The sequence below is a fragment of the Juglans regia genome, chromosome 12 (genome assembly GCF_001411555.2).
Source record: "Juglans regia cultivar Chandler chromosome 12, Walnut 2.0, whole genome shotgun sequence".
Taxonomy (NCBI): domain Eukaryota; kingdom Viridiplantae; phylum Streptophyta; class Magnoliopsida; order Fagales; family Juglandaceae; genus Juglans; species Juglans regia.
The window spans coordinates 18,282,490-18,302,086 of NC_049912.1; the positions used below are offsets into that span (position 1 = coordinate 18,282,490).

Consider the following 19,597-nt stretch of genomic DNA (forward strand, 5'->3'; position numbering starts at 1 on the left):
CACTACTAATAAAAATGCACCACGTGGACTATTAAAAAGAAATCCATATGCACATGGGTAGTGATACCCGAATATTTTTTTTACCACTATTTTGCTACTCAATTATTTTTTTCTATTTTACTATTTGAATTTAGATTAAAAATATTAGGACATAACATTCTTGCATAATTTAAAAAAAAATAAATTTAATCAATTAACCTAATTATATAATTTAATTAAAAATAAATTTAATTTTAAAAAATTGATTCAAAGGATAAAAGAGGGTTGGTGGTTGGCTTGGGCTAACTCGACCCGGCCTGTTCTTTAGGTACCCGACCCTTCGCCTCGCCTGGAAACGAAACAACGGGCCTAAGGCTTTAAGCCTCTAAAACAGAGGGGGAAGGAGGATGAGATGAGCCATGATGAGTATATGGCATCGTCATCTTCCTTGGATTCCTCGAATTTAAATTCAACTTCAGGTCTTCTCTCTCTCTTGGATTTGAATCTGCAACAAGATCAGGTATTTACTCTCTCTCTCTCTCTCTCTGGGTTGTAAATCGCATTTTATTTTTAGGTCGGTTTACTTCCTTCTGATTCTCTTATATGTTAAATTTTCCTTTATTTTTTTTTTTGTTTTGAAATTTTTCATTGAACCGGTCATGTTGTTTTGTTACGATATTATTAATTAAAAAATAATAATTTATTCTTCTTGAATCGGTCATATTGTTTTGATACTATTTAGTTAATTGATTAATTAATATTGTTTGATATTTTATATTTGTGGGGTAGATATACTTGCATTTAGACATTTTAATTTTAATTTTTAACCCCATGCCCTATTTTAATATTAATTACTAGTTTTATACAATTTGTTTATGAAACATTTCATATGGTTAATATCATTTTCTGGGTTTTTTTTTTATGGGGTTGCATTAAAAAAAATAATTTTTTTCATAGTATTATCTCTTGTACCGTCGGTGATGTTGAGGCTTTAAATGAATTTGTGTTTGTGAAAGCTTATTCCAGATGTTTTTTATGTAAATTTTTTTGATAGGTAAAATGATTTCTGTGTATAATCATAAGGTGAAAATGTCGGAGGGCAATGAAGCTTGCCTAATTTGCTAATGGCTTTCATAGCTTAGAACTGTGCATGGTTTGAACAAATCTGACAAGGAATCCCTTGTTTGAATAGGGCTTGAGGTTATGAATCCAAGATGAACTCATGATACATCAGATGTGGAAAGTCCAATCAACTAGCTCTTTTAGTGTTTTAAAACGTGATCCATGCCGTGTTGATGCTAATTTTTCTTAACAAGATTGTATTATCCTCTTAATTAAATAAAAAAAATGATCGTGCTTTTAAATTTATTGGAGTGTTTGGTGTAAGGCTTCTCAAATAATTATGCTGCAACTGTTGCACTGCTTTCTTTTAAGTATCATGATCAAAGGAGATCGTCATATTGTATTTTTTGCAAGATTATTACTTTCTGTGCAGAAAGGTTACCTATCCTTTCCTTCTTTCTCAATACACATCAACTGTTTGTTTTTTTCTCCATTGAAATATATCCCTATAGTCGATTAATATCTTGGATACTTATATTTTGGTTGTCCTGTACTTTTGAAGTTATTTAATTTCCTTTCATCTGAGCCATGTTCTTTCTACATAATTGATGTCAGTATGCTGTCATGCCTAATGCATATGTATTGGCTTCTTTTATTTGTAGCTCGCAATTCAACATGTTGGTTCTATGGGATACGGTAGCCAATTATACCTTAATCATGATTTATATCATGTTGACTTTGTAATACTTCATGCACTATTAACTGATTTTTTTGGGTAGTCTGTAGTTCTTTTGATGCTTTCATTCTATGCAGTGCTCTTATCTGCTTAAGAAATCCATCTTATGTGTAAAAGTTTCTTACATATAAAAAAATGGGTAAAAGTTTCTTGTTAGTTGTAGTGGCTACGAATTATTTATTGATTTGACTTGGTTGTCTGGAATTTTTTTTTTTCCTTTTAAATTGATGCAGAACATGGAGGAAATGGACATTGATCAGGTAGTCGATGTCCCTGACACGCCTGATAGGTTAGCTGCCCGTCGTAGTTTTGGTAAAAATTGTATGGAGCTAGAAAGAAATGTATCATCAGCTGTTGATTTGAGGACTCCTGATTTTGTGGATGAAAAATGCATGAATGGACTGAGAGGCAGAAATAGGCTGTTCAATGATAAAGGCCAAAACGGAAAATTGGTTATTCGTTCCCGGAAAAGTATCAGAAATGATGAATCTAAGGGATCCAACAACTCTATTGTTCATTCCCCATCAGAGAACCCATATGCTCCCCGGAATGCTTGCATACTTAGGAGACCAGCAAAAGACGAAAGCTATAGTCATAAGACCAGACACTCTATTGGAGCTGAAAATATGGATAAAGAGAAAGACACACGCTTTATGCTTCCTTCTAAATCATCTAGCTGCCAAGAAAACACTTTGAGTTTCATTTCAGGCTCTTCTAAGGCATCTAGCAATGCCTATAAAGGGAAGGAAAAATTAGAGGATGATACATTTAAAGTTCCTGGTTTGGCTTTGGCTCTCGGAAAAGGAGCTAATATGTCCATTAATTCTCAACATGAAACTGGAAAACAAATGCCAGTGCCTGTTAGTTCCCTTACCCTTCCAAGATTCAGTGGGCAAAAAAGGTTGGTTCGAAATGGTTGTATCTCTCCACTTAATATAGCAACAAGGGCAAAACAATTAGCTGAACGGCAAAGTACCAGTTCCACTGTTGAACAGAGTCATTTGGGGGCAATGGTTTCCAAAAGTCCGCCTTGTCTGACAAATATAAGGGACATTGTTTCGGAAGACAATGGTGGCAATAGAGTGAAAGGAAAAGGTGTTAGTATTCATCCTTCTGCATCAAAGGAGCAAGGTGCCAATATTGTTTGTACAACTGGCAGGTAATTTGTTTGTTTGCAGCGCTTGTTCCTATGCAGATGTTCCAAAATGATAGTTATATTCTTGCTATTTAGGACCAAAATTTTCAGTTTTGCATTCATAAATAACTAGGAATTCTGTTATGTAGATGATGAATTCCAAGGAATTCAATAGTATCCTGAATATTGAACGGTACTTATGTTGATATTTTTTCTTACCTTTCTGATCCTTCCCACAGCAGAATCGGTTGTTTTTCTCATGAAGCCTTTGTTGTTTTTTTTTCTAGGTTTGTTTGTTTTTATTGAAGTCCATTGTAGTGATTCTACAGATCTGATACTAAATCTGGTTGTTTGATACAGCTATATCCTAATGCTTGTTGCATCTTGCCTGCTTCTTGGTTATTTTTCTGCTGAGAACCTGCCCTGAAGTTGACAATGTTAACAGCAGTTATTGTATATTTTTTGCCATCGTTTTTTTTTTTTTTTTGTATCAGCCATGCTCCCATGTGCTAATTCTTGTTTTAGCTTAAAGATGGGCAACAAGTTAAAAACTGACACGGAACATGATTTACCAGTGGCTCTATCATTTTATTGAGTGTAAATCTGCTTTTGCAACAACCTTCTATTGCTTGAGCAGTCAAAAGAATCTCATCTGCCCTAAGTGATGTCTAGTCCACATTGAACCCTAATAGCTCTGTGTGTGTGTGTGTTTGTGCTAAATAATGAAGGCCTTAAGAAAGTGAAATTGATATAAATGGGACTGGTACAAGGAAAGGCCCCCATCTCCACCCCTCACCCAACAATAAAAGATTATTATAAGTGAAATCTCCACAACAATTATGAATAAAAAGAGAGATGAAGGAAAATTGGATAAACAAATAGAAGATCTACTTGAGGAATTCAATGCCAAATTTTTCTTTCAAGGAATTATATGCCCAAATACTACCTCATAACTAGGGCTATATTCATTCCAAGCTCGGGTGAGTTGAGGCTGTTCAAGCTCGGCTCAAATATCTCAAAAACCCGGCTCAAGCTTGGTTCATATAGAAGTCGGGCTCTAAAATTCAGCTTGAGCTTGGTTTGATTTGTAGAAAATCCAGCTCGAGCTCGAATTGAGTTGTTGAGTGCTTAATTGAGCTTGACTAGAGTTTTTTTTTTCTTTTTTTGAAATTTCTTATATTCTTTTTTTTTTTATAAGTAAGAAGAATAATTTTATTAATCCACATAATTAGGCAAAATCCAAGTACACAGGAAGTATACAAGAGATGAACCTAATTACAAGCTAAGTGTTGTGAAAAACAGCATAGAAGTCATTAAAACTAGTCCCATTCAATACAATAGCCGAAGCCCAAAGTAACAATGTATGAAAGAAAAAGTCCCTGAACCCTCCCAATGAATGCTCCCTATTATCAAAACAGTGGCTATTCCTCTCATTCCAAATGCACCACGTTAAGTATAGAGGCACCATCTTCCAAACAACTGCGATTTGACAATTGCCCCGGATACCTCTCCAACATGACAATAGATCTACCACCCTCATTGGCATTACCCATGCGATACCAAGCCTAGTAAAGATTTCATCCCATAAAGCCTTAGTCACATCAAAGTGAAGAAGAAGATGATCCGTCGATTCACTATCTCTTTTACACATAAAACAGTAATCTATTATAAAAAGACCATGCTTTCTCAGCTTGTCGATTGTCAATATTTTCCCATGGGAGGCCAGCCAGCCAAAGAAAGCAATTTTGAGAGGAACATTACTCTTCTATATGCTCTTCCATGGGAAGTTGATGGAAGAATGGGTCGACATAGCTTTATAAAAGGATCTGACCGAGAATTTCTTGTTCCCCGAATGAGTTCGAACCAACCTGTCCTCCTCTCCAACCTGCAAATTCAGCGCATATATGCATTTTAGAGTTCAATAATATCCCCCACCTCCCAATCCTCTTCCCCATGACTTCACTCAACCGATTAGCTGGGACTTTAGAAATGATCTTGTATACCCCACTTAACAAACTTATGGGACGGAAGTCTTTTACCTCCACCGACCTTGCCCGTTTTGGAGTAAGGGCAATGAATGAAGTGTTAAGACTTTTCTCAAATTTCATTAGTGAGTGAAATTTGAGAAAAACCTTCACGATGTCCTCACTAACAATATCTCAGCAAGCCTGAAAGAAAGCCATTGAGAAGCCATGTAACGCCCACAATGGTAGGCTCAAACCACATGTGATACGCCATATGATAAGGATAAGGGTAGGTGGTATATGAGATCCCATATTGCTTAGGAAGGTGAAGTTCTTACTCTTTATAAGGTTCCAATGGGGCTCCAATTGCATCATTGACTAGTCCTTTTGAAATATAGGTCATGTGATTTGGACCTTCTATTGGGGTGTTACAAGCCATCTGGACCTGGTGCTTTGTCTTTATCCATCCCTCTTAACGCACTAAGCACCTCATCTTCTTCAAAAGATCTCTCCAACCAAGTAGCACTTGACTGATCAATTGAATAAAAAACTAGCCCGTCAACCTTAGGCCTCCAAGGGTATTGTTCCGTAAGAAGCTTTTCGTAAAAGTGAACAATGTGATCTTTAATTTCAGTGCTGTTCGTAAGAACCCAACCTTCCAAATGAAGAACCTCAATGGTATTATTCCTTTGATGGGATTTAGCTACTTAGTGGAAGAATTTTGTGTTTTTGTCCCCTTCCTTCAACCAAAGAGCTCGAGATTTTTGTCTCCAAGAGACCTCCATAAGGGTGATTTTTCCCAGTTCAGTCACAACAACCATTTTCCTTGCTTTGTCTTCAACTGAGAGAACCCCATCAACCTCTTTTCGTTAAAACACTGCAGCTCCTGAAAAAGTATATTCCGCTGGTCATTAATGTTCCCGAAGACTTCCATGTTCCAATTTTTCAAATAATTTTTCAGGGCTTTAATTTTCTCAGCTAAAACAAAGCTAGGAGTGCTTGAACATTGGTATGAGGACCACCACGATCTAACCTTGTCAGTGAACCCATCTACTTTCAGCCACATGTTTTCATATTTAAAGTATGTCCGCCTCTCATGAAGGCCCCCAAAATCCAATAAGAGGTGGAAATGGTCAAAACATAGCCTAAGAAGGCGTTTTTGGCATAGGTTAGGAAAGTGCGCCTCCCAATAAGGAGAGACAATAAATCTGTCCAACCTTGACCAAGCCCTCCCATTAGATCAAGTAAAGTCTCCCCCAGCTAGAGGTAGATCAACCAAATCCAGCTAAAAAATTAGAGTTGAGAAGTTAGCCATGGCCGAGCCAAGACTAGAGTCCCCCGACCTTTAACTCGGAAACTAGGTGATGTTAAAGTCCCCCCAATACACCACGGGTCATCCCGCCAACTACACAAGCCAGCAATCTCATCCCAAGATTGGTACAGGGCATAAAGCTGGTGGTCTGTATTATCTTGTTGTTAAACAGTCATCCATTCGAGCCCTTACATCCTCCACATCATCTGCTTATGAATGACATTGTCGCTTTGGTCATCGATCTCTTTCCCTTTTGAAGTGTCAGGTTAGGAATCTAGGAAATGTGTCTCCCTTTTCTTGTGAAGCATGTCAAATTAGTAAACATCATCGTGTGTCCTTTGTACCTCGAGTTGATAAACGAGCCCTGAGTCCTTTTGAATTGGTTCACTCTAATATATTGGACCAATCAACATTGAATCAAAGAAATTTCAGTATTTTGTCACGTTTATTGATGACTACTCTCGTGTGACATTGGTGTTTCTGATGAAGGCAAGATCTGAACTTCTTTTTGTATTCAAAGTGTTTGGAAAGAAATTAAAACCCAATTTAACAAAAGAGTTCAAGTTTTGCGTTCTGATAATGCTAGAGAATATCAATCTAGTGTCTTTGCTTCTTAAGTAATAAAGGAATTGTTCATCAAACTTCATATTCTTATATACCCCAACAAAATGGGGTGATTGAACGCAAAAATATTATTTGTTAGATGTAACCCGAGCACTTTTACTGCACATGCATGTTCCTAAACGATTTTGGAGTGATGTGTTCTTACTGCTTGTCACCTTATTAACCGTGTGCCTTCATCAGTTCCTGATGGTTTCTCTCCTTTATTCATTTTGTTTCTTTCATCTCCACCATTTACCCTTCCTCCAAAAATCTTTGAGTGTGCTTGCTATGTTCATAACCTTGGCTTAGGTTTTGATAAACTTGATCTATGTTCTACCAATTGTTTTTTTGTTGGTTATTCTCGGACTTAAAAAGGATATCGCTGTTATAGTCGTGTTCTTAGATGCTACTTCACGAGTGCTGATGTTACCTTCTTTGAGTCCATACCCTATTTCTTGGACATAGTTTCGAGTGTTGAGTGTGATCTTTTACCATTACCTACTCTTACACTTTCTCCTTCACACTCACCCAACCTTATCCAAACCTCCTCAATGCCTCCCCCAATTCCTTTGCAGGTTTACTCGCGTTGCTTGCAGCCACTAGCTTCCATGCCTCCACCAACCGTGTCTCCATCTTTAGATCTTGAATTACCTAGTACTTCAGACTCTCCATCTATTACTCTTCGCAAAGGTACTCGATCTTATGTTACTCAACATTTGATTAGTCAATTTGTCTCATATCATGCCTTATCTCCTTCATTCTTATGTTTTACTTCTCAACTTTCAAAACTTTTTGTTCTTAAGACAGTTCAGGATGCTTTATCTGATCCAGGATGGAGGACAACTATGAAAAATGAAATGGATGTCCTTCACCATAATGAGACATGGGATCTTGTTCCACTACCACCTGGTAAGCAACCTGTTGGTTTGTAAATGGGTATATACAATCAAATTTCATCCTGATGGTTCGGTGGAACATCTGAAAACCTGCTTGGTTGTTAAGGGTTACACTCAAACATATGGCATTGATTATGAGGAGACTTTCTCCTTGGTTGCCCAAATATCCTCTGTTCGAGTGTTGATCTTTCTTGCTACTAGTTTAGACTGACTCTTATTTCAGTTGGATGTTAAGAATGCATTTCTGCATGGCGACTTGCATGAAGAAGTTTATATGGAGCAACTGTCTGGGTTTGTTGCTCAGAGGGAGTATCAAGGTATTGTATGCAAGTTAAAAGATACATTATATGGTTTGAAACAATCTCCTCGAGCATGGTTTGAGAAGTTTTTTAATGTTTTATTGGCATTTAGTCTTCATAGATGCCAAACAGACCATTCGGTATTTCCCTACTTAGTGATGTAGGTCACATTTTTTTTGTTGTATATGTGGACGACATTGTAATTACTGGGAGTGACTCCGCTGGAATTGCTAGGCTGAAACAATATTTACATGATCAATTTTGGACAGAAGACTTGGGCAAGCTTAGATATTTTCTTGGAATTGAAGTCAGTAGATCTAAAGAGGGTATCAACCTGGCTCAAAGGAACTATACACTTGACCTTCTGGAAGATACCGGTATGTTCGGTGCACGACCTATTGACACCCCTATGGACCCAAATCGTAAATTCATAAAAAATGAGAGTTGTATGGAGATCCAAGTAAGTATCAAAGACTTGTTGGGAAATTGAATTATCTCACTATTACTAGACCGAACATCTCTTATGCAGTGAGTGTATTGAGTCAATTTTTACAAACGCCTAGGGTCTCACACTAGGATGCTGTAATTCATATTCTTTGTTATCTTAAGCGAGCCTCTAGCCTTGGATTACTATATCGACCAAATGGACATTTTAGGGTTGAAGCATTTGTAGATGCCGATTGGGTAGGATCCCATTCAAATAGAAGATCTACTACCGGATATTGTACTTTTACATGGAAGAGTAAGAAACAAGCAGTAGTAACTCGGTCAAGTGTAGAAGTTGAATACAGGGCAATGGCTCACACTGCTAGTGAGCTGACATGGTTGCAACACTTCCTTCAAAAGATTGGATTTCTAGCTCTTATCATTCTCCAGTTATTTTGTGATAATCAAGTCGCAGTGCATATTGCCTCTAATCCTGTGTTTCATGAGAGGACCAAACATATAGAGATTGATTGTCACTTCATTGGATATAAGATACTAAGTGGTAACATTTCTACACCTTTTGTGAAGTCTGCCGATCAACTCGCAAATATGTTTACTAAGTCTTTATTTTGGAGTCGATTAAAACTTATTTGTTTCAAGCTGGGTTTATATGATATATATGCCCCAGCTTGAGGGGGAGTGTTAGAGGACATGATTGTAATAAGTATAATTTGTGAGGGTATAATTGTCAATTTATGTAGTATATATATGCTATTGTACATCAATGAATAAGAGTAGTGAAGTATTTTCCCTCCATAAGCTTCTACACCCACGAATTACCTTGGTCTTCCTTTGGGGGCAGCTGTAAGGTCTATATCAATTTGAGATACAGTGGTGGAGAAGATTGAACTTAGATTGACACGTTGGAAGAAATCATATCTCTCGAAAGGTGGTAGGATCACTGTTATCAAAAGCACTCTTTCTAATCTAGCAATGTATTTTTTATCTGTTTTCCCAATTCCAACAAGTGTGGCGAAATATATTGAGAAGTTGTATCGTGATTTTCTTTGGAGTGGGATAGGAGAAGAATTCAATCTAGTCAAGTGGGATAAGGTATGTTCTCCAGTCTCTTCAGATGGGTTGGGTATTAGAAACTTGAGGATTTTCAATCAAGCCTTGCTTGGGAAATGGTTGTGGAGATATAATATGGAATTTGAAGCATGTTGGGGGGGAGGGGTGCACTAGGGAGGTCCATGGGGTTTATGGAGTGGGAATTTGGAAACACATTCAAAGAGGGTGGAGGATCTTTAATCGGCCTACTAGACTGGTGTTGGGCGATGGATCTAGAATAAAATTCTGGATTGACCAATGGTGTAGAGATCAAGCCCTAAAGGATTTATTCCCATCAGTTTTTAGGATTGCAGGTGAGAAAGATGTCTTGGTGGCTAATTGCATGGAGTCATTTGGGGAACTAGTCCAATGGAACTTGAATTTCACTAGAGTTGCCCAAGATTTGGAAGTTGGCAGCTTTGAGAAGTTCTTTGCTCTTTTATACACCATGAGGCAGAGAACCCAAGGAGTAGATAAGATGTGGTGGAGACCCACAGGTAAAGGTAAATTCTTGGTCTGTTCTTTCTATAAGTCGCTTACGCAACCGCAAAATACGCAATTCCCTTGGAGAAAGATATGGAGAAACAAGGTGCCTCCCAAAGTGGCATTTTTTGTATGGACAATAACATTAGGTAAGATCTTGACGACAGATAATTTACGGAGACGTAAGGTGATCATAGTAGATTGGTGTTGTATATGTAGGAAAAATGGTGAAAATGTGGATCATTTATTGTTGCATTGTGAGGTGGTTGGAATGTTATGGAATGAAGTGTTAATAGAATGAAGTTAGCTTGGGTTATGCCTGCCACAGTGACAGTTGAAAATGTAGATCATTTACTGTTGCATTGTGAGGTGGCTGGAATGTTATGGAATGAAGTGTTAATAGAATGGAGTTAGCTTGGGTTATGCCTGCCACAGTGACAGAGCTCATGGCCAGCTGTATAAATCTATGAGGTTTCCCACAAATCTCAGCGGTGTGGAAAATGGTCCCGATTTGTATCATGTGGTGCCTATGGAAGGAGCGAAATGACCAGACATTTGAAGACAAGGGCCTCAATTTTTATGATTTTTTTGTTTCTATTACTTCTCTCTAACTAGGTGTGACCTTTTGTATACCATCTTGTGTACTTGGACTATGCCTTTTCATATCAATATAATCGTATACTTATTAAAAAAAAAAAAATCTATATCTTTTTGTAGAATTCACTTGAGGACTTGACTTTATGCCTGCTTCTTTTTATTCTGATACTGTCATTCATTCTCCAATTGTCCTTTTGAACTAGTTTCTTATTGATCAGTTTCACTTAAATTAAATTTTAAATACCAATTATCATATCTGTTTATCTGTCTTTAATTCATCATCATTTTGGAGGTTTGTTCTTAACTACAAAATAAATTCATTGCTCTCTTTTGTTCTCTCTCTGAGAATTGTGGCTAGTTTTCTCTCATAAACATGTGGATACTCGCTTTTTTCTGATCCTTTAGCTTGTAAATCCAAGTATCATATGCTTCCTACCTTAGACTTCATGAATATACAGTCAGCATAATTGCAACTCCTGTCTTAGTTTTTGAACTTTCTAATTTATTTCAAAGAATGATTTGAAGGATGTGGATTCTCAGAAAGTTAGGGATTAGTGGTATGTACTTGTATCGAACAATTTAGCTTGTATTTTTTGGACATATCTTTCATTCTTATTGTGCCAATAGTTTGACAATCATTGAGTTTCGATTTCTTTGGACTAACATTTGTGAAAGATCTGGTATAGACCAAGTCTTTCAACTCTGGCAGAAGTTTTAGACAGCACCTGAGGGAGCTACATTTGAAAATATGATAATGTTAAAAGTTTCAACGTTGTGTTGTAATTGCTGTTGCCGGCAATTGTTGGATCAACTTAGGTGTCTCATCTCTTTAAGGTAATATTATTCTAAGGCCTTATAGGTGTTGTGTTTTTGGGGCAGCCCTGTAATTAATAATGAAGAGGCAGATGGAAGTAGTTATCTCAGTGGAGATCCATTTGGATGCTCTGAAGAACTACGTGGCTGGAGAAGCACACGGAATCGATCAAAGAAAACTGGTCATCCCTTGTCTGAGAGAGCTGGGTGTCTATCTGGTATTGAAAGTTTTGTCACTCAACAACATGAAAACAGAGTGGAGAGAAGAGATGTTGGGAGTGGAATAAACCATAGGGCTCGATTTGATTTTGTAAAAGATCATGATGCAGCTGAAACAGCTTCTAAGATTGTCTCCGAGGCTGATTGCATTGCTGGACCACATCGTGCAGCAAATACACTTATTAGAAGGCAAAAGAAACATAAATTGACTTCAAGGAATCCTGGTGAATGCTCTACATCGGTTTCTAAGGACTCGGATATTGTGTTTCTTGGTTCATCTTGGGAATCATTTAATTCAAGATCAATCAGAGACCGTAATCGTCAACCTCAGGGCAGTTTGCATCAAGTAATTGAAGTTGATGAATTATCACCTGAAATGACTCAACCCATCTCCCGTGGTTTGGAGTGTATGGATAACGATGACTCAGATGCTAGGGCAAGACAATTAGAAGCAGATGAATTATTGGCCCGGGAACTCCAAGAACAACTATATCAGGAGGTGCCTGTTGTTGGAGGCAGTGAGGTAGGTTTCTTTGTATGGATTTTTGTTTTTTTTTTTTTGCAAGTAGTGATCCTTGTAAGTGTTTCATGATGTTTTTGTAGATTGATGAAAACTTAGCATGGGTCCTGCAGCAGGAAGATGTTTTTGATGGCTCTTCTGGTGGAAGTCACAATGAATCACATCTTGTGAGTGAGCCTCCTTTTTGCTGATGTTAATAATATGGAATGCAGCATCAAATTTATGTTATTGACAATATGGCATTGCAGACATAATTACTAATAGTTTGTATTGGAAAGTGTAAGCCAGTTGTCATTAAGCATTGGTTGTAAAATTATGCCACGTTCATACCTTGGCCATTTAATATATAGAGACCTCTATATGGTATGAGTAGTATTTAACAAATGATCGTGACAATCTTTGTAATGTTAAAAGTCTTTAATCCTGACGGCAGCAATTGAGGTGAGCTAGGCTAAATTTGAATATTTGAGATTGATCTGTTTAGTTTATATTAAGTGCCTAGCTCAAGCTAATCCTTAAGCGTGATGCATGCCCAAAGGACTACAGAAGGTTAGAAAGGACAAGAACTTCTCCCTTCCAGGCAATATGAAATCTTTTTTTTATTTTTTATTGGTAAACAAAGTTTTATTGATCGAAAGAGTAGGCAAGAGCCCAAGTATATGGGTATATGATTTTCTGTACTCATCCCAGGTATATGACTTTCTAGGAGTATTCCCAGCCTGTTTTAGATTTGTATAGGACTTTTATGTTTATGTATGTTTGTTTCATCATAGGAAGAAAGGTCATAAGATAAAACTTAGAAACCTAAGAAATAGCAAATTTAAAGGAAAAATTGTATGAGTTGGAGTGTTTGTCAGTTGTAATGACCAAGGATGGCATCAGCCACATTTGTGGTATGACCCTAAAAGGACTCATTAAGTCAAAGCTTCCCTATAATCATTAATAAAGACCAGTTTTACGTAGTAAGTAGCCAATGTGAGACTTAGCACTCACGACTACCTTTCTAACTTATACACTCTATATGACATTCCTTTCCCCAATGTGGAACTGGGTTGTTACAAGCCTACAAGGTCTGACTGTGCTGAATGCTCGCTCTATTTTGCTAATGCCTACTGCTAGCTTTCACTCAGAAAGCACGATAGTATCATTATGGTGGCTGATATCTTTTTAAATTTTCACTAAGTTGATGTTACGAATTAGAATGTTAAATCATAAAGGAAGTTTCTTACAGGCAAGTTGGACATCAATTTTCCCTGCATATGTAGTAGTATTTGTTTTCTGTTAGTTACTTGGTGTAACTTATTCTTTGTTGGACTATTCTACTAGATTTCACTAACAGCTCATTTGGATTGCATATTTGTCAGAGAGGCTCATTGGCATCACATGCACATAGACAACCTCTGTCTCGGTTTTCTCAAAACCCTTTAACTAGGAGAGGAACCCAGGCTCGAGCTCCTACATCTCGACGAATAGCACAGTCAATGGGAGCCCAGGTGAGAGTTCCTACCTCTAGCAGAATAGCACGGTTGAGGAATCGCTTTTCCAGACATTCTCCTGCATTGTCATCAAATGGAAGGAATCTACGGTTTCCTTTGGACATGGATTTAGACATGGTATCTCTCTCTCTCTCTCTCTCTCTATACCCGTTATTTTTCTTTCCCCTCCTTTTTCTCAACTGTGTCATTTGATGATGGGATATAAATTGAGACACCTTGATAGTTTTGATGGCTAGATGTATTAGACATATCTGATGGTTGTCAAGTTATATTCTAATGCTACCTCTGGTATGTCTTGTTATAGGTATTAGGAAGATCAGATGTGTTTCTGGTTTCATTTTTTTTGGATAGGTAAAATCTTTTTTCTGAAAGGAAAAATAGGCATAGCCTAAGTGCACAGGAGGTATATACAATGAGAACACCTAATTACAAATTAAGACCTAGAAATGAAACAAGAAAGTCATAGAAACTAGTCTATTTACTTCCTGTGTGCTTGGGCTATGCCTATTTACTTGTCTTAATAAAATTTTCTTACCAATAAAAAAAGTCAGAGAAACTAGCCCCGTTGAGGACAATGACCGAGGCCCATAAATACAAGGTGTTAAAGAAAAATATCTTGAGCTCATCCAAAGGCACCGCATTAGACATAAAGGAATCATTTCCACACAGTGGAAATTTGGGGTTCACCTTGAAGAACCACCCTCCAACAGGCCAGAAGATCCACCACCCTACTGGGCATTATCCATGCCAATCCGGTCCTGTTAAAAATGTCATCCCACAATATCCTGGCCACCTCACAGTGTAATAATAAATGATCCACCGTTTCACCATTTTTCTTACATATATAAAACCAATCAATAACAATAAGCCTATGTTTCCTCAGATTATCAATGGTAAGGATTTTCTCAAGGGAAGCAGTCCAGCCAAGGAAAGCTACCTTGGGAGGCACCTAACATCTTCAAATGCACCTAATATCTTCAAATGCACCTAATATCTTCAAATGCACTTACAAGGAAAAGGGTTGTGGCTATGAGCCGTCAGAACCTTGTAGAAAGACTGAACTGTGAATCTCATGTTTCTGGTTTGAAACCAAATCATCCTATCCGCCTCCACATTCATATTCAAAGCATACAACCGGTTGAAAAATTCAGAGAAGGCACCTAACTCCCAATCTTTAGCTGATCTAAAAAAATAAACATTCCTCTAAGTGAGCCACTAGAGCTATCTTTCATCTCTGCCACCAAAGCCTCCTTATCTCGAGTAATCTGATAGAGAGTAGGGATTGTGGTCTTGAGGGCCCCATCTCTACACCAAGTATCATGCTAAAAGTGCACTCTTGAACCCTTACCAACCTCAAATCTGCATTGTCTAGAAAAGCCCCACCATCCACTTCTAATATTTTTCCACAGCCCTACCTCGTACGCACCCCTAACTTCATTAGAACATCATCCCCCTCTATCACTCACATACTTAGTGTCAATAACCACCCTCCATAAACCCTCCCCCTCTTGATGATATCATCACAACCACTTCTGAAGGAGGGCGCTGTTAAACATCCTCAACTTGCGGACTCCCAACTCACCACTAGAAATCGGAGTGCATACCTTATCCCCACCCCCTCTTAATATGATTGGCTGCACCTGCGGGTAAGGGAAAAACAAAGATAGGATATATGTTGGGAGGTTAGAGAGTGTGCTTTTGATTAAAGTAATTCTGCCCCTTAGACAAGTAAAATTTTTTCCAACTATCCAGTCTTCTTTCTATCTTCTCAATCACTCCATCCCAAATCACCTTTGCCTTAAAAGTAGCCACCAAAGGAAGGGCAAGATATTTCACTGGTAAGGAAGCAACCTTGCAGTCCAGAATGTTTTCCAGGCTACTAATATTTCTCACTACCTCCATCGGAACCATTTTTGAGTTCATAAGGTTCACGTTCCGTCCAAAGACTACTTCAAAGAAAAGCAAGAGGACCCTCAAAGATTGGATATGACCAAGATTTGCATTGCAAAAGAGCAAGATGTTATCTGCAAATAGAAAATGAGAAACACTGACAACACCAAAATTAGCGCTTCCCACCGAAAAACTTGAAATAAAACCGCCACCAACTGCAACATCTAGCATGTGCCTAAGTGCGCCCATAATGATAACAAAAATGAAGAGGGATAATGGGTCCCCATGTCTCAATCTCCTTGAATGGTTGAGGAAACCTGTTGGAAAGCCATTTACCAAAATAGAGAAAGAGACTATGGATACACAATGCTTAATCCAAGTACTCCATTTCTCCCCAAAATCACATCTCCCAAGTAAGCAATACAAAAATTTTCAATTAACATGATCATAGGCCTCCTTCATGTCTAATTTGCATAATAAACCCGGTGCTCCATCTTTGATTCTACTCTCCAAGCATTCATTAGCAATGAGAACCGAATCTAAAATTTTGTCTTCCTTTGACAAAACCATCCTGAGGCTTCAAGATAATTTTCTCCATAGTTGTGCTCATTTGATTAGCTGGTACTTTGGTTATAATTTTATACGCCCGATTCACTAGACTAATGGGGCGATAATCCTTCACATCCAAAGCCCCGACCTACGTAGGGATAAGAGCAATAAAAGTCTTGTCAAGGTTTTTCTCAGACTTACCATAATAATGAAACTCATGAAAAATATTCATGGTATCCTTGCCAACAATGTCCCTACAAGCCTGAAAAAATGCCATAGAGAAACCATCCGGCCCAGAGCTTGCCCTTAGCCATCCCTCTAATCACTTGTTGAACCTCTTCCATCTCAAACAGTCTTTCCAACCAATTGGCACTCAAAGGGTCAATCGATTGACTTGAAGGCTAAGCCATCAAGTCTAGGCCTCCAATTATGTTGCTCAATAAGGAGTTCTTCATAGAAGTGGGTGATGTGATCCTTGATCTCGACATGATCCGTTAGAACCTGACTGGCCACGTGAAGCATTTTCTTAGTTCAGAAGCAATAAGAGTTTTCAGTGAAATTTCCTTATCCATGAGAGCGCCAATCTCCTCCCTGCCCTCCAAACGCTGCAACTCCTCAAAGAGAACCTCCACATTCCCAAAGACCTCCACATTCCACTTCTTCAGGTCCTTCAAAGCTTTGAGCTTACGAGCCAGGATAAAACAAGGGTGCCCACAAACTGGTAAAACGACCACTAGTGTCTCACCTTATCCTCGTGCTGTTATCACAATTCAACTCTCAGATACCATGGTCATAAATTTTATGGAAAAAAGAAGTATTTGGAGATTACTATATTGTTAATGCATAGTGCTATACAAGAAAAATGTAAAAGGAAGCTGTATGTGTTTTGTTAGAAAAAGAAAGTGTGAGAGGAGAACCCATACGTGGCCATTTTGTGCAAGTTGAAAGTAAAAGTGTGTTTAATCCCATTAAGGGTTAGACAATAATCCTTAATTAATCTGGCAAGTATCATGCTTATATGCATAAAAGCTTGTGCATTATGGCTTTCACTTGACCTATATGTCAAAGCAGTGTGTGTTAAAAAAATGCCTAAATGGAAAGCAGTGTTGAGGACACATTTTTCATGTGAATTAAATTTTAATGTTCTTATTGAGGATGCATAACTACTCAAGTTTTGGATGATGGGTTGGTTTTTGTCATATATACTTTTTCATTATTATGATTTTTTGAAACAATTTGTATATTAGATGATTATATTAGAAGTTTGAGACATTCCAACTTAAGATACAGTCTTATCTATTCAAGGAAAAAAAGTTAAAAGGCGTAATTACATAAAAATCCTGAAGCAATTGTCAAGTTTTGATTGTAGGAACTTTGGTAGTCATTAAATATGGATCCCAATGGAAATCCGCTGAATGAAATTACAGACCCATGTGAATCGCACTTTGGATTTTTGGCAAAAAACATTCAATACGAATCACATCTGCGATCTGGTATTTGGATAATTAAAAAGGCCACTATCATATTATCATGTGGATGGTTCTTTGACACTCTTTAAGGTTTCGTATGCAGCTCATGTTAGTCTTAGCTACTTCCAGTTATGACTCATTTAGGGTCTAGATTCAATCATTTTGAGGCCATAGAGTGTGATATGGATTTTGTTTGAAGTCTTAATTTTTAGCCAAAGTCAAATTGGATTCTTATTTATAATCATTGCCTCAAAAGAAAAGGAAGACCTTTGTACTCACTTGTATTAAGCGTGACAATAGATTGTTGATTATGTGATGAAAGTTTGCGGGGTGTTTTATAATGGATACTAATTTTTTGCTTTCGTACACAGAGACTTGATATATTGGAAGCATTAGAGACTGCAGTTGGGCACCTTAGTGATGGGAGTACGGCTAATAGCATCCTTCAAGTGCAGCGTGATTTCAATGAGTAAGATCCTATTCTCTGTTAATCAATCTGCAGTTTCTGTTAACTCTTTGATTAATCTTCAATGAATCTTGTAGTTATTTATTTATTATTTTAGTCCTGTTTCTTATTGACCATGGAATATTTTCTATTTTCTGGTGGATATATCAACTTAAATTTCAAATATATGTTGAGCCTCTTTTTCGTTTTCTTTCAGAAATGATTATGAAATGTTGTTGGCCCTTGATGACAATAATCACCAACACGGTGGTGCATCTGTCAATCAGATTAATTGTCTGCCACAGTCTACTGTACGGGTAAGTGGGTGTGCGTAAATAATTGTACTGGTCACTTCTTTTTTTTTAGTGGTTGTACGCCGGTTTGTTAGAGTTCTGGAGATTTATTTGCTATAACATGCGGTTCTGTTTTATGTTTAACATCAGACGGACGCTAGTGAAGAAGCTTGTGCAATCTGTCTTGAAGTCCCAACTACTGGAGAAACCATTCGCCACCTCCCCTGCTTACACAAGTTTCACAAAGATGTGAGAATTTTCTGTTTTCGAAGAACAAAACTCTTTCTTATTGAATAACCTATCGAGCATCTGACTCTTTCTGTTTGTTTTCCTCTGTTGTCAGTGCATTGATCCATGGCTGAGTAGAAAAACTTCATGCCCAGTTTGCAAGTCTTCCATTACTTAATTTGCATTGAGATTCCAGTGCTCAAGTAATCATGTTGTAGTGAATTACTAATTTACTTCACATCCGCAAGCATTCTTATTTTGGGGCTAAAGCTATAATTTGTTCAATCATATTATTCTGCCCATTAGATGATTTTGTAATGGGAAAGTGTGCACAGTGGCAGACTGCATATCATATTCCTGTTTCATTTGATTTTAGAATCCCTACATTTTAAAGCACGAATTTTAAGAGAAGCTTAAATTGATGGGTCCGTTGAATATTTATTCTTGATGTTGCCAACAAGGATCTTGTTTATTTCATTTAAAATGGAGAGGAGCTTATTCCGAAGGGATTGGATTGTTTCCTCTATCCTTTTGAATTGAACTATGGCCACATTTTCCACATAATTTGTATATTTGGAGTTTTAAGAACTATACCCTTCTCAATTTAAAGTCGTTATGAGGTCAATGCAACTAGGATGGCATCCTGAAGACTAGGCTTAATTTCAGATGGATATGAGTAAATAGATGCTTTTTCCTTGCATTGCTAGAAGTTTACTCTTATTTGGCGACTTATTTGAGAATGAGTTTTTCTATTCTGAAGTCGGTGTATAGAGCATATTATTTGCATCACTTAAATAGGAAGATTTTATCTGTAAGATTTAAATTTTAAATCTTCTAATTCAAATTATGACATGTAAATATTGTATTAAATGTGTTCTACACACTATTTTATAATAGAATTTTTTTGAGAATCTAACCATCCTTTTGGCATAATATTTTCAAAAATTGTGATCCTTGATAAGCTGGATTCACAAGAATGTATTAAACTCATTGAGTAAACCTTCAAACAGGATACAAACTCAATTGTACACATTCTAATGAAAGATGGACACGTTGTAATTATTATAGAATTG

At 37.4% G+C, this 19,597-nt stretch overlaps 1 protein-coding gene across 1 annotated transcript; it reads left to right on the forward strand.

Annotated features, from left to right (window-relative positions):
• Nucleotides 1-318: 318 nt before the first annotated feature.
• On the forward strand, nucleotides 319-19,033 carry LOC108995888. Its single transcript, XM_018971547.2, has 9 exons — nucleotides 319-499; nucleotides 2,011-2,936; nucleotides 11,482-12,157; nucleotides 12,238-12,321; nucleotides 13,519-13,767; nucleotides 17,930-18,027; nucleotides 18,221-18,320; nucleotides 18,447-18,545; nucleotides 18,640-19,033. Exons 1-9 carry the CDS (start codon nucleotides 392-394, stop codon nucleotides 18,700-18,702), a joined length of 2,403 nt encoding a protein of 800 aa, XP_018827092.2. The 5' UTR covers nucleotides 319-391; the 3' UTR covers nucleotides 18,703-19,033.
• The last annotated feature ends 564 nt before the right edge of the window (nucleotides 19,034-19,597 follow it).

Excerpts from the sequence above, each read along its gene's own strand:
- LOC108995888 (XM_018971547.2), top strand. The coding sequence starts at position 392 with ATGAGCCATGATGAGTATATGGCATCGTCATCTTCCTTGGATTCCTCG. Across the intron at positions 2,937-11,481 it reads ATTGTTTGTACAACTGGCAG|CCCTGTAATTAATAATGAAG; the intron begins GTAATTTGTTTG and ends TTTTTGGGGCAG. Across the intron at positions 12,158-12,237 it reads CTGTTGTTGGAGGCAGTGAG|ATTGATGAAAACTTAGCATG; the intron begins GTAGGTTTCTTT and ends ATGTTTTTGTAG.